General features: G+C 33.4%; 1 protein-coding gene across 1 annotated transcript; it reads right to left on the bottom strand.

The window, feature by feature from the left end:
- Window positions 1-9,101: 9,101 nt before the first annotated feature.
- Window positions 9,102-10,904, bottom strand: LOC129001193 (uncharacterized protein K02A2.6-like). The gene has a single exon (XM_054428409.1). It carries the CDS (start codon window positions 10,902-10,904, stop codon window positions 9,102-9,104), a length of 1,803 nt encoding a protein of 600 aa, XP_054284384.1.
- Between the last annotated feature and the right edge of the window lie 3,059 nt (window positions 10,905-13,963).

The raw sequence follows: 13,963 nt of genomic DNA, 5'->3' as shown, positions 1-13,963 counted from the left end.
TGGTTTGATATATTATTGTTTCATGTTTACTTTAAGTTTTGGATTTTGTTATTAAATACAATGAAAGAAGTGGCTCTAACAAAATGGGTTTTAATTTAATATATTTAAGGGCACAACAATAACAATAACAAAAACACACAAAACAATGGTTTATTTAAACCGTCTGTTTGGTTGGCACCCTGCTGTGAAAGGACATAAAAAAACACTTTAACAAAAAGTATCTTTTTTACTATACATATTTAAATAACTATATCATTATTATTTAATAATAAAAATAGTATTAAGTGATGATTATGATCTAACAAACCATTGGTGTATATGATATACCTATGATACAATATGTAGGTATATATGAATTTGAACGGTCTCTGGGGATCTCAAAACAAAAAAGTTAATGTTTGCAACTTTATTTTGGTATGAAAACGGAAAAAACGCCTTACCGTTTATAAAGCTAAGCTTTATTTTACTTAAAGTATAACACCGAAATATCAAACCACAAGAGAAAGGCCTACAAATTTTCGTAATTTATTTTAAAGTTTGGGAATCTTATACAACCTGTTTACTAGACGTCAACTCAATTATGGTCTGCAATTTAACTTTTTTGAAATATTACGTACACTACAATTATTATGAGAACTCCATGTCTAAATTAATAAATTTACTTAACAATTGATATGTTTTAAGAAGACATATTAGTAATTTAAATACCACGGTAACATGAGATATTGTCTAAACACCAATAGAAATTGATTAATTATGTTAGTTTGCTGTAGAATTACATTCAACATAAATTTTACGAAACCACAAGTTTCCTGAGAGACAGATCGGTCAGAACAGCTTCTAGCTGGGATTTCCCACGAGATAATTTATTGCCGAGGAGCTGAACCTAATTCAAAGGAATCACCGCTAGAAGTGCCATGATAATTAGGTCAACTACTGACTTCAAAATAGCAACCTAGTTATATTCCTTTAGGAAAAGGATTTTCCTTGCCCGTTTAGAGGATTATTTCCTGAACGAGTGCTTTAGACAGGAGTTAAGTGTGTGATATATCTGAATTATGGAATTGCTATACAGTTAAACATTTGTATATGATCTCAAGAAATATTCAAAGATTACTTTGCAAACTACATATACGAAAAACGATATCTTGATTTGTTGTATTTTGTATATTTTGCAATGGTAATGGTAGTAACTTAACAATATGGTGCAGGCATGTTCAGATTGCTCAGTCTCTGTTGCCTTGTAAAGCTGTTCCTTTTGATTAATATCAATTCTACTAGCTTGTGCAATTTTAATCTATAAACCAATAATTTGGCCGTTAAAAACATATGCATCCCCTATATGGGGATTAGCTATTTCAAAAACATAAACAGTTCAAAATTCAAGTAATCCATAATAAAACTCTTAGAATACCTAGCAGTGAATGCCCCTTGGTTCGTTAGAAATAAACACATACACAAAGAGCTTGGAATAGAGTCTGTCTTGACCTTCATTGAAAAATCCACCTTCAAATTTCTAAAATCTCTAGACGATGTTCCTGGAGGACTGGCATTCAATCTTGGCTAAATCGCAGAAAATAAAAGATAACGCCGAAGGCTTACCCAAGACTTGTTGGGCGAAGCCTAAAGAAAATTGAACATGTGACCTACATCTAAATGTACTATGTTTCAGGGTGACTCAAGTTTGAGCAAAGCCGCAATGTTATTTATGACATTTTATTTTTTCTATTTTGTTAAAACTTCTGTGAATAATGCAATATTGAACCAGAAATAAATGTAGTAAAAAAATCTGTTTCGTAGTGATACTGATTCATTATAATTCCGAAATGTGGTGTAAATATTCATTTTTGGTTGTCAATGGTACAAAAACATAAACTTTTCAAAACTTATCCAAACTCCTGACAATATAACTGATATGATTTAATAACATTAAGGATTAAAACTAATAAGTTTATGTTACATTGTCCTCTCCACCATGTGACGTACTTTAGAATGTACAAGAGTGATATGCTGGATAGCTGGGTAAACTGCAAGTGCTGTAGTCTTGACTTGAGGCACTTGCCCCCTCCCCCTCACTCCTCACTCCCTCACTAACCACGTCTAATTAAGTGGTGTAATTAAGAAAGTAAATAAGCTTTTGGTGGTAGTCCACAGGGGAGGGGTATCGTTATAAATGCTGAAGTTATTTGTGCTTTTTTAGAAGCACGTTGTCAATATCAATAATTTACTGAGTAGAAATTAGTGATGCTTTTCATGGATCAAAGTGAGAAAAGAGTAAATGTTCATTGGTACAATAATGTCTGCTTCAATTTGCTAACTAATATAGTAATTGTTTCCTAAATGCTATTCGAAACAAAAATAACCTTATGAAATGATGTTTTAGGTATGTAATGTGGAATTATAGAAAGTAAATTTATTAGCGGAAATTAATACTACATGGTTACTTATTACCAAATTTTAGTAAATGAGGTCGTTTGAATTGGCTTTTAACTGTGCATTTTTTAACTACCTTAACTACAAAATTTTTCAGACTGCCAGGACATGGTGTATATGTAAAAAAATCACTATACGGGATTTGCTAAAATCGTATTAGTTTAGAAATGGTGCTCTCTAAGTTTTATAATTTAATCCAAAGTCTCATTTTCACAGCAGTGACAATGGTTTTTCGCTTTTGCGGTATTACTTATAAAGAAACCGAGATTCCCCTCTTTCATTTAGATTTTTAATTGGTGTAAAACTATGATGTTAAATCAAAGTTTTACTCCATTTAGAAACGTCAGATATAATTTATTTTCTTTGAATATTTGTATAAATATAAGTTGAAATCTCTTTCTGTTTCTGTAATTTTTCTTATGTAAAACTCCATAAGTTCAGTAAGACTTTTAGCATTGACTATATAATATAAATACCGGCCATTTTAATATTGAATAAATAAATAACCAAGCAGCTTAGAAATATGGGAATTGTTTTATTAGCAAATTTAAAGCTGTTTTTATCATAACAATGCAAAACAGTTTACTGTTACATAATTCCAACTAAATTAGCTTAACTATTTATTTCCACGTGTTTTCATGGTTTGCGTACCAAGTTTGTACTCTGATTTGACACTCAGACCATGTTTTTCTGAGCATTGCTGGAGTCATGCTTTCAATAACCTCTCCAACTCATATTTTAAGTTCCCCAATGCCTTGGGGACACTGGGAAAATATCTTTGCAAACACTCTGTCCTTGATATAACCACAGAAAATAAAGCTAAGGGTGCAACGTCTGGAGAAAGTGGAGCCCAGGGAATTGTACTTCCTGACCAATCCAGTGACCAGGAAACTTGTATCTTGCCGCAATATGGGGGGCACCATCTTTCTGCTAGTTCCTAGGCAGGTAAACATTTAGTTGACATTGCTCAATTTGTGGTGTTGCATCGAAACCTTCTTAGAACACTTATTATAGATCTGCTTTCATGAAACCACAGAACACACTCTGTTTTTAGTCAGTTTAATGTCTGATTAGTCAAATAATGTCATACACAGCTGGTGTCGTTGGCCAGCTGACTATGAGAAAATTAGAAAATAAAATATGCCACAACACTGGTCACTGAGAAGAAAACATAGCCTACACTCACAGTTTACGTGATTTTTACAGAATTGTTGTATCCAAGTTTTATAATTACTGACATTTATATAATTATGTTTTTTGCAGTTACTGTATAAAACTGTTTTAAATTTGCTCTTGAAATTAAACCATTACAATGATTCTGAGTTCCTTGGTTATGTATTTAATCTTGAAATGTGTTCAATAATTTTTGACCACCATGTATTTTTAAATATTTATATTATCAGAAGTTTTCAACAATTTTCCTTATACTTAGGGATTATGTTTTGGGGGGAGTTAACCTAGTAAAATGATCAGTATTACGTCGGAATTATTTTTCTCAAAGTCGAGTAATCTCAGTGTAATCCTTACTTACAGTTACAACAACTTAATTTTTTTCCTTTGTACTTAATACTTTAATACTTATAAAATGGTAACATTACGAATGTAGGTATTTTAAGCCAAGTATGATTGGAGATATAATGTTACTATTAATTTGCTAGTATACGGTGGATGAATTGTTATGTTACAAGTTTTTGATTAACTTTTTCCCGGTTATTAAAAGGCCGGTGTTATTTTTTATTTTAACATTATTTGTATAGCATAATACAAGTTTACGTGCGAGGTAGTGGCTTTTGCCAACCAAGTTTTTAGACGTACAAGTCTTTAAATTCAATTTTAGTCCAAATACCTAATGTAGATTTGTAGAACATGTAGAACAAACAAACCCACAATCACAGAAAAAGACATAGTAGAGCATAGAATATTATGTAAAAATCACGGATTAATAGCACTGATTTAAATTCCAAATCATTATGCGAGTTTAATAACTGTAAATTTTAGTTATAGATGAATAAATTAATTGTAATTTTGTCAATTTTAGAAAACCATAATACGATTTCATTTATTGGGCCCAGCATTTTACAGGGTCTGTAATTAATTACAAAATAAGCTGAAGTATTCAATACAATTTTATTTTTTTATCAAACATTTGTATATTTTTTCATCAGTTCATGAGAATCTTTCTTCGTGCTACAAAACTCCTCCGCATTCGGTCAACAGTTTGGAGAAATATTAAATTAGTAAATAAAATCATAACAGTTCTTGATACTTACATGGTAATCAAATATATACTTTAATAGGTATGAAAGAGTACTCTTGTATAAAAAATTAAATCTGAAACATTTACAACGACGTGATTTGCTGTAGGAACGAATTACTCGAATGCAATGAATGCTCAACCATCAACCACTGATAGCGTAATAAAGAGATCCTATACTTAGCCTGAGCTGTGTTTTATTGTCTGCAAGAGAATGCAGAAACAATCGATGAACAAAGGTCTTACCCAATTACAACTTGTCTTTGTCTTTCTATAAGTATTCCTTAAATCATCATGCAATCACGATGATAACTAAAACGCTATTTACAGTCATGTATCAATAATTACTACAATCTATTTCAAATTGTTATCTTTGATGACATTATCGATTTGTGGCAATTTATATCATCTCATGTCTTCATTATGTTCCCTGTAATAACCTTAATGACAATGTCTGTTATATAATAATTCCAAGTAAAAAAACAACGTAGATGGATACAAGAGTGGTAAGACCACACTTCCATTGTTAAAAACTGCAAAGAGTATAGTGTTAACTGCAACAATAAAAAAACTACTTTCTATAAGTAAACCTTATGAATAGGTTATGTCACTGATTTCAATCATAGGTACTATATAATACTAAGGCACTATAATAAATTACCACGAATTATTATATATTCTAATAGTTCTAGATAAACATTTTATTTTCAACCGATATTTTTTATCTATTTGGTAGTTAAAAGTGTAAATTAAACCCTAGGATACAAAGTATAGTTCTTACAGCATCTTAGGAAAATATATAATTGATTTGAGTGCAAAAATATTATAGCTTATAATTCCCAATAGATGGCCAATCTAGGATAAAAAGATAAATACGCTTTCTAACATAATATCAAAAAATATTATTGTAATAAAATATATATTTTTAAAAACTACTGTATTATATTTTTTCAAACTAAATAACTAGTATAATATGGTAGAATATATTGTACCTATATATAGAATATATCGTACAATATGGTACGGCAGATTATCCTTTCTAACGAAATTAACAATTAATGTAATTTTAAGAATAAACTACACAAGACACAACTTTTCATATCACGTGATGTTTGCGATCCCCGGAGAATCGTTTAACTTTTTATGTAAGCTTATTCAAACAAGGATTGAGTCACAACATGTTTTTGTCTTCTAAATTAAGAACGTAATATTTAGTCTGTATTTATTTGTGTATAAAATGTTTATCTTTGTTTAACCGAATGAAATTTGTCACACTTTCAACTCTATTCTAGAACAAAATTTAACTGTTTTAAATTATGTTAATTATTTTACGATTATTTTATTATTAGCTAAACACTGCCTAAATTAACCTTTTTATTGATGTATATACTTTGATCAAAATTCATGAATCATTCTGTCATACAGGTTAAGGTAACATAAACATTTAAAAGCAAAACTAGTACGATCTGGCTTGAGATGGACAAGACATTTACCAACCGAGTCAAAAGAACGTTACACAGTTCAAACCTCTAATTAAGTTCAATTTTAATCGACAAAATCCTTACTTACCAATGATATTTGTAACTAATGTAATGTTTTGATATTTGACCTGGACGGTGGCGTCGTCGTGTAATCCAGCTACTAGGAGGTCACGAATTGTGGATATTTATAGGCATGCACTGCGGATGCGATGCTCCCTGGTGTGGATTAACGTTCGCACTAGTGCACTACTTGTGCATTAACTACGACTATTCGCACTACTATCCTGATAATTAGACCAATTCGTTAATTACAAGGAAAATTGTGGTTCACATTCCACTATAAACTGTAGGTCCCAGTTTCCATTAGCTGTATGGTATTAATTAACAGCTGTGTCCAAGGAACATGTCAGCCTTAGTCACTAACAAGACTACAAGCTCGTGACACTCATCCTTCACTCATATTTAGGTTGAAATACGCACATATAGTGGCGTCCCCATCAAACAATTGATATAATCGGCAATGTTAGTTTAATCAATCATAAAGGATCACTCACACTTTAATACTACGATTTCTACACTAAGGCATTCTAAAACTGAGCGGATAAACTGTTGCATTAAATTCAGCACAAGGAGATCATGTCCAGAGCCTTTGATGCAGTTTTTTGCCAATATATAATTTGTATCTTAATCGACCAAATGTGTGGTATTTGACTGTCATGTTGATATTTATTTATTACTCTTGGGGCTTTGACAAAACACACACTAATCACTATATAAAGCTGGGGATTGCGAGTGAGTGGGACATTGTGATTGATTTTAAATTGATTGTAAATGTGGTATCATTCAAATATTTCATTTAGACAGCTAAGACATTTTATATGACAATTAGCCACCGAACAATTTGTGTAAAAATACATTACAGTAAACAGTACTTTAACGTAACTCCTTGTCCAGTAAAGCCTGCATTTCTACCCATTTCTAGTTAGTTGTGTGACCATCTTTAACAAAAAATCAGTCACATGTACGTGACAACAGTCTACACGTATATTTACATAGAAATATTGGATACGGAAATTGCAATGACTGCTGTAGGATTTACACAATAGCTTTACACTATAAAATAAAATATCACTTTTTAGTACTTGGCACCATAATGTATGCCAAAATATGAATATAAATATTTCATTATGTAAACAGGGAACATTTGAAAAGTTTATCTTTAGTTTCACTGAATAATTTCAAACAAATTTAATGTCACTTCACTCACTAATTTTAAAACTAATATATATCCTCATTTTGCATATTTAAATTATTTTCATATTTTCACAATATCCAGAAAGGAAGAACTTTTAATTCTATGCAACAGACGCTGTTTATTTAGACGATTTATAAGCAAGACTCAATATAGACTGTATGTTTTCATTGTGGTAACAAATAATGATATGTTATTATAAGTTGAATGCTATGAGAAAGTACTTGGAATGGACGAGTACGAGCAGTCACTGTCCATAAGATTGACACCAACCATTATGAATACAATGAGTCACAAGTTCATCGTGGTGGGCTGGGGGAGGGGTGGAGTTAATATCTCCATAGATGGGTGTCCAGAAAATACAACAAAGTATATTAATTGTTTGAGTACAGTAACTTAATCCCTCTTTTATCAACCAAAATAACAAGTACATATTTGCATTAGTCATGTCAATCTCCTAACGTCTAAAATAAAAAAATCAAACAGTGGTGCATACAATTCAACCAAACTAGATTAATGACAAACTTTAAAACTAACTAAACCCATTAACTACGTAACTGTTGCTTTATTGCTGTTTAGACATAAAATGACCAACAACACAACAACATCTGATTCCATGTCAGGAGTAAATAATTCCGTTAGCATAACAAAATGTGTAAACTCAGAGAGGGTACTAGTGAGTTGGTTATACGTCAGATGGGCTGCTCATAGCAAACGCGCCAACCCTCAGCTAGCTAACTTATCTGTTATCCTAGTTGTAGGCTTCCATAGTTCTCTGCATTTGCATCGCAGATTAAAACATCTATATTCATGAGCTAAGATGGTAATATTATTTCAGGTTCTTGTGCTCTTATCCAACTAGAACAACTCAACTTTTGGTACCTACCTAAAGAGGGTAAAATCATTAATACCTGACATTCAAAACTTAAAAAACAAACAGAAGTATCTAGTCATATCTTACCATCTAATAAACTATAATTTGGTTATAATTTATAGTTTACATGACATGGTAACTTTAACGTTACGGATCTACGAAAACCCCCTTTTGATTTCACGAATTTAAAAAATCATTGTGAATTCAAGCTCAAACGCTAAGACTGTGTAGGAAATACTTCCGAATTATAGCTATAAATCAAATAGCTGTACTTAAGTTATTTAATACTTTCACAACGCCGTTACGGAACAACAATGACTATGAAAGCTACGCATCATTTACCATAGAAATTATGAAACTATTTATGGGCTAAAACTTGTGGCATATTGTAAGTTTTCATTAAATTAATGACACAGGTGATGTAGCATTTGTAGTGTAGGGAAAAGACAATAAATGCATCTCAGTGTAGCGATAATACACTTTGAGTAGTGTGACCTTAAAAGTCTCTCCTCTCTGGACTCCACTCTAAGGTCGATAATTAACTGTCAATGATTTTAGTTTAAATATTACAAAACCACTCAAGTAAATTTTTCGTTGCTGACCCAACATAGTCAAATGCGTTGTTACAATAGCTACTATCAAGTCCTTAAATTATATAATAACAAGATACAAGAGAATGTACAACCCATTTTATTCAACTATTTTAACTGAATGAAAAATATATAAACACAAACATAAACAATAGAAACAATACCGGTAACATAAACCATGTGTGTTAAGAAATCATATGTTGATGACAACTCCTTATTAATCCTCCCCCTCAAATTTACACGGCCGAATGTGGTTAATGTGCCTTCTCCAAACCTGCCCATTGTCCATCTCGATTTGATAATGCACCAATCCTTCTCTCCTTCTTACGTTTCCAAATTTCCACTTTCCGTCTTTTCCGAAATTGCGCACCTGAACCCTGTCCCCCACCCGGAACTCTCTTTTGATTTTAGTACATCCGTCGGGCATTTCTGTGTGATCTTGGGGTTTCTTCATAAGATCCAGCCTTGTCCTTATCCGTCTCCCAAACATAAGTTCATATGCCGAGGACCCTGTAGCATTTGTGGCATTCCTTAGTGACATTAGGATGTGATTTATTTTGAAGTGCAAATCTCCTCCATCATTCTCCATTGCTATTAACTGTTTCTTTACAGTCTGAACAAATCTCTCTGCCTGTCCGTTGGTTGCAGGGTGATAGGGGGCAGAGAATTTGTGTGTGACGCCACAAGCTTGTAGAAATTGGTTGAAAATAGATGATGTGAAGTTAGGGCCATTGTCAGAGACTAACGTGAACGGGTAACCAAAGGTGGAGAAGAGTTTCCTGAGCTGTTGAATGCACCAATTAGATGTTGTAGTTTTGGTTGGTATGACTTCAACCCACTTTGAATAGGCATCAACGATAACAAAAAGGTATTGCCCATAAATTGGACCTGCAAAGTCGATGTGTATTCGTTGCCAAGGTCCTGATGGAACCAGCCAAGGATGGACATCTACTTTTTCAGGAAGATTCTGCTTCAAACAGCATGGACGACAAGACTTTGCTAGATCTTCTATGTTACGGTCAATGTGTTTCCAGTAACAAAAACTTCTTGCAAGATTTTTCATTTTCACAACTCCTAAGTGTCCTAGATGAAGTTCATTGAGTACTTTTCCTTGTAGTTTTTCAGGAATTACTACTCTGGAACCACGAAAAATGCAGCCATCATGAAGTGAATACTCATTATTCTTCAAGCCAATATGTTCTAAATCCGTGCCATCTTGAAGTGCTTTCAAAAGAGGTTTTAGCTCATCGTCGTTTGATGTTTCATTTGCAATATTTTCATGTGTTACAGGCATTGATTCAATTTGATTAATGAAAAAGGCTTCGTGTTGATCGATTTGATTTGTCGGTGGATGCTCATTAGGAAAACGAGACATGTAGTCTGCATTACCATGTGATTTGGTGTTCCTATATTCAATAGTATAATCAAAGCCAGAGAGGAAGTGAGCGTAATTGAAAATACGTGTGGCAGTCATAGTAGGTAAGGTTCTGTATGGGTCAAAGATTGAAACAAGTGGCTTATGATCTGTTACAAGGATAAACTTTCTGCCATAACAATAATGGTAGAACTTCTTCAATCCCCAGTAAATCGCCAGTGCCTCTTTGTCTATCTGACTGTACTTTTTCTCACTTGCAGTGAGAGATCGAGAAGCGAATGAAATTGGCCGTTCAGTACCATCTTTGTAGCGGTGAGAAAGAACAATTCCTAATCCGACTGGAGAAGCGTCCGTGGCTAGTACTAAGGTTTCATTTTCATCAAAATGAGCAAGGACCCGGTCACTAGCTATCTCAGCCTTAACTTTTTCAACGCATTTATCACATTCTCTGGTCCAAACGAACTTAGTGTGTGCCTTTAATAGATTGTGTAGTGGATTCAAGATTGTGTTCAAATTGGGAATAAATTTCTGGTAGTAATTAGTCAAGCCCAGGAATGTTCGTAGCTCTGACACATTTGACGGTTTTGGTGATTTTAAGATTGCTTCCACTTTGTCCTTGTTCTTGTGTAGACCATTTTGATCCATAGTATGTCCAAGGTAATCGATTTGTGTTTGAAAAAACTTACATTTGTCTTTATTTAGTTTGAGGTTGTGTCTCCTGATGACTTTCAAAACACTTTCTAGCCTTGTTAGGGCTTCAGACTCAGTCGAACCTTGAATAATAATATCGTCAAAAAAACACTGAACGCCATCAATTCCAGAAAGTATTTTGTCCATAAACCCTTGCCATAGAGCCGGAGCCGTCTTGATTCCGAACATGAGTCGATTTACCTTATATTGTCCTTTATGTGTACTGATTGTTTGAAGTAGCGCACTTTCTTGGTCCATTGCCATGTGTAAATAAGCGTTACTAATGTCTAGTGTACAAAAGTACTTACCACCACTCATTTTTGCAAAAATGTCCTCTATACGTGGAATAGGGTATTTGATGTCCTTAATTTGTTTATTTAAAGTCACTTTGAAATCTGCACAGATTCTGATCTTGCCGCTGGGTTTCACGACTGGAACAATTGGAGTTCCCCAATCACTTTGTTCGACCTTCGAGATGATTCCTATTTTTTTCCAATCTGTCCAGTTCTTCTTCAACTTTAGGTCTTAAAGCATATGGCACTAAACGAGGTTTCATGTAAACCGGTTTGGCATCTTCAAGTAGTTGTATATGACCTTCTACCTCGGGAATAACACCAATATTTTGTTCAAATACATCCTTGTAATTCTCAATCAGTCTATCGATATCTGCATGCATGTAAGAACTTGTAATACTCCTAATGTCAGCCCAATCTAGTTTAACTTCCCTTATCCAATCACGTCCAAAGATAGGATCGACATTCCGGTTGATCACGTATAGTTTACCAATGAAATTGTGATTTTTGTACGTGCATTTCACAAATACATATCCAACAGGCTCGAAAACCTCCCCAGTATAAGTACGAAGTTCCACTTTCGTTTTGTGAATGGATTTGTTCAATCCTAGATTCATGTAATCCTTGTAAGATATGGTGCTCAATGCGGCCCCAGTATCTAGTTCCATTGTAATTTCATTTCCCTCAATGTTCACCTCCAAATTAAACTTATCTGAGTTTTTTGAAGTTATTAAGTTCATTTCATAAGACTCATCTTCTTCAACTAAGACATCAGCTTGACATGTGTTTCTCAAGTTCTTAAATTTTGCCATGGAATTCTCGCTCAGACACACTCGAGCGATGTGACCCATCTTTCCACATTTTCTACACCAGTGTTCAGTAAATTTACATTTGTTAGCTTTATGCTTTTCGTCACCGCATCTGTAACACTTCCCCTTAAGTGATTGGAATGTGAATGAACTGTTGTTGTGTCCTGTAGATTTAATTCTCATTTCGCTGTTTGTATTGAATTGTTTATTAGTAGTATTTGAGATCACTTGATTAATTTCGGCTTTATGTTGTGAAGATGTAATCATCGTATTTTCAGTTTTAGATAGTTCCATTATCTTAGCAGTATTTATGACTTCCTGGAAGGTCTTGTCTGATTCTACTTGTAGTAGTTTCGTTCTAATCTCAGCATCTCGCAATCCTCTGATGAACTGTAAACGTAGCATAGTTTCAGCTGTAGACTTTCCACAAGAACATTTGAATTCACAAGGAGTAACAAGTTTCTTTAGTTCAACTGTAAAATCTGTAACGGATTCACCTACCATTTGCTCTCGTACTATAAAATTATGTTGCCGTGCCCAAACGCTTGGTTGAGGATCCAAGTATTGCTTTAGTAAAGCTATAAGGTCATCATAATCTTTCTGAAGTGGCGTTTCAGGTGTACAAATGTTGTAGAGCTTTTGATGTAACGTGGGAGGTAGGGCATTAAGTAGGGTGAATGTCTTTGTAGTTTCGTCTGATATGTGTTTCAGGTGCATAAATACTTCAAGTCTTTTTGTAAAATTGTCAAAAGATTCATCTTCACTGTAAGGTACAAATGAAATATGGAATGTTGAAGCTGTGTGTATTGCCAGTAGAGTTGTTTGCATTACCATTGATTTCTTGAGTTGAATTCGAAAGTGAAATAGGTTTCAACTGCCTCAACATAATCTTCAACTTAATGAATACTTCTTCAATGTCCATCTTGTAATTTACTTCTTCATCCAGGTCTGTGTCGTTTATTATTAGTTCTATGTTCTCTTGTACTTCAAGAAATTTAGTCCATGTTGAGTCCAGAAGTTCTAGACGTTCGTCAACTTGCCCAGGACCAATTTCCTGATTGTTCAGCTTGTTTGTTAATTTAGTAAATTGTGCCTTGATTGATTTTCTAATCCTTTTGTAACTTGTAATGTTAGTTGACTCCATTTTGGTTTTCCTCGTCGCCAGTTATCAAGTCCTTAAATTATATAATAACAAGATGCAAGAGAATGTACAACCCATTTTATTCAACTATTTTAACTGAATGAAAAATATATAAACACAAACATAAACAATAGAAACAATAACATAAACCATGTGTGTTAAGAAATCATATGTTGATGACAACTCCTTATTAGCTACTACAATAGTTTTTAGTTAACGAGGATAGAGAATTTTATATTTTTTATTTGTGTATTATATACCCATAGTGTTGTGTTTTGTTATAACTGTGTTCGCTCCTCTGGTGAAAAAGATTTACAGAATAGTGTTAAGCCCTTGAACAAGTCCCTAAACTAGAAAACTTGAGCCACAAAAACTTGACTTTAGACTTTGTCGCGTTATCTAATTTTTCGAAGTTTTGTAACATAGACTAATCATATCAAAGTGGAGCAGATAAACTGCTACGTACCAAGTTTCAGTCTCTAAGAAAAAATATAAGAATAGCATTAGCCTAGACATAATTGATTGCTGGGTTTTATTATTTGTTTTATATTGCAGAAAATATGTAACCTTGTAAAGCTGAGTTTATCGAAAAACATCAAGTCGCTGCGTATATCGTTGAGCCAATACATTGCTTGTGATTGAAAGTGGACAAAGGATGCGATTGTGACTGGATGTGGAATCCTCACACATGGGAAACCTCTGGACAGCTGATGGAATTCTATATATTTCTATGTTAGCAAGAAAACGCGGATATAGAACGATTGCTCTAGT

This window comes from Macrosteles quadrilineatus, unplaced genomic scaffold (assembly GCF_028750875.1).
Source record: "Macrosteles quadrilineatus isolate MER2022 unplaced genomic scaffold, UCM_ALF_1.0 Scaffold_1__1_contigs__length_201487025, whole genome shotgun sequence".
NCBI classification, from domain to species: Eukaryota; Metazoa; Arthropoda; class Insecta; order Hemiptera; family Cicadellidae; genus Macrosteles; species Macrosteles quadrilineatus.
The sequence above is the reverse complement of the archived record's forward strand: the minus strand, read 5'-3'. Positions and strand labels throughout refer to the sequence as shown.

Coding starts and splice junctions, on each gene's coding strand:
- LOC129001193 (XM_054428409.1), bottom strand. CDS start 10,904: ATGGATCAAAATGGTCTACACAAGAACAAGGACAAAGTGGAAGCAATC.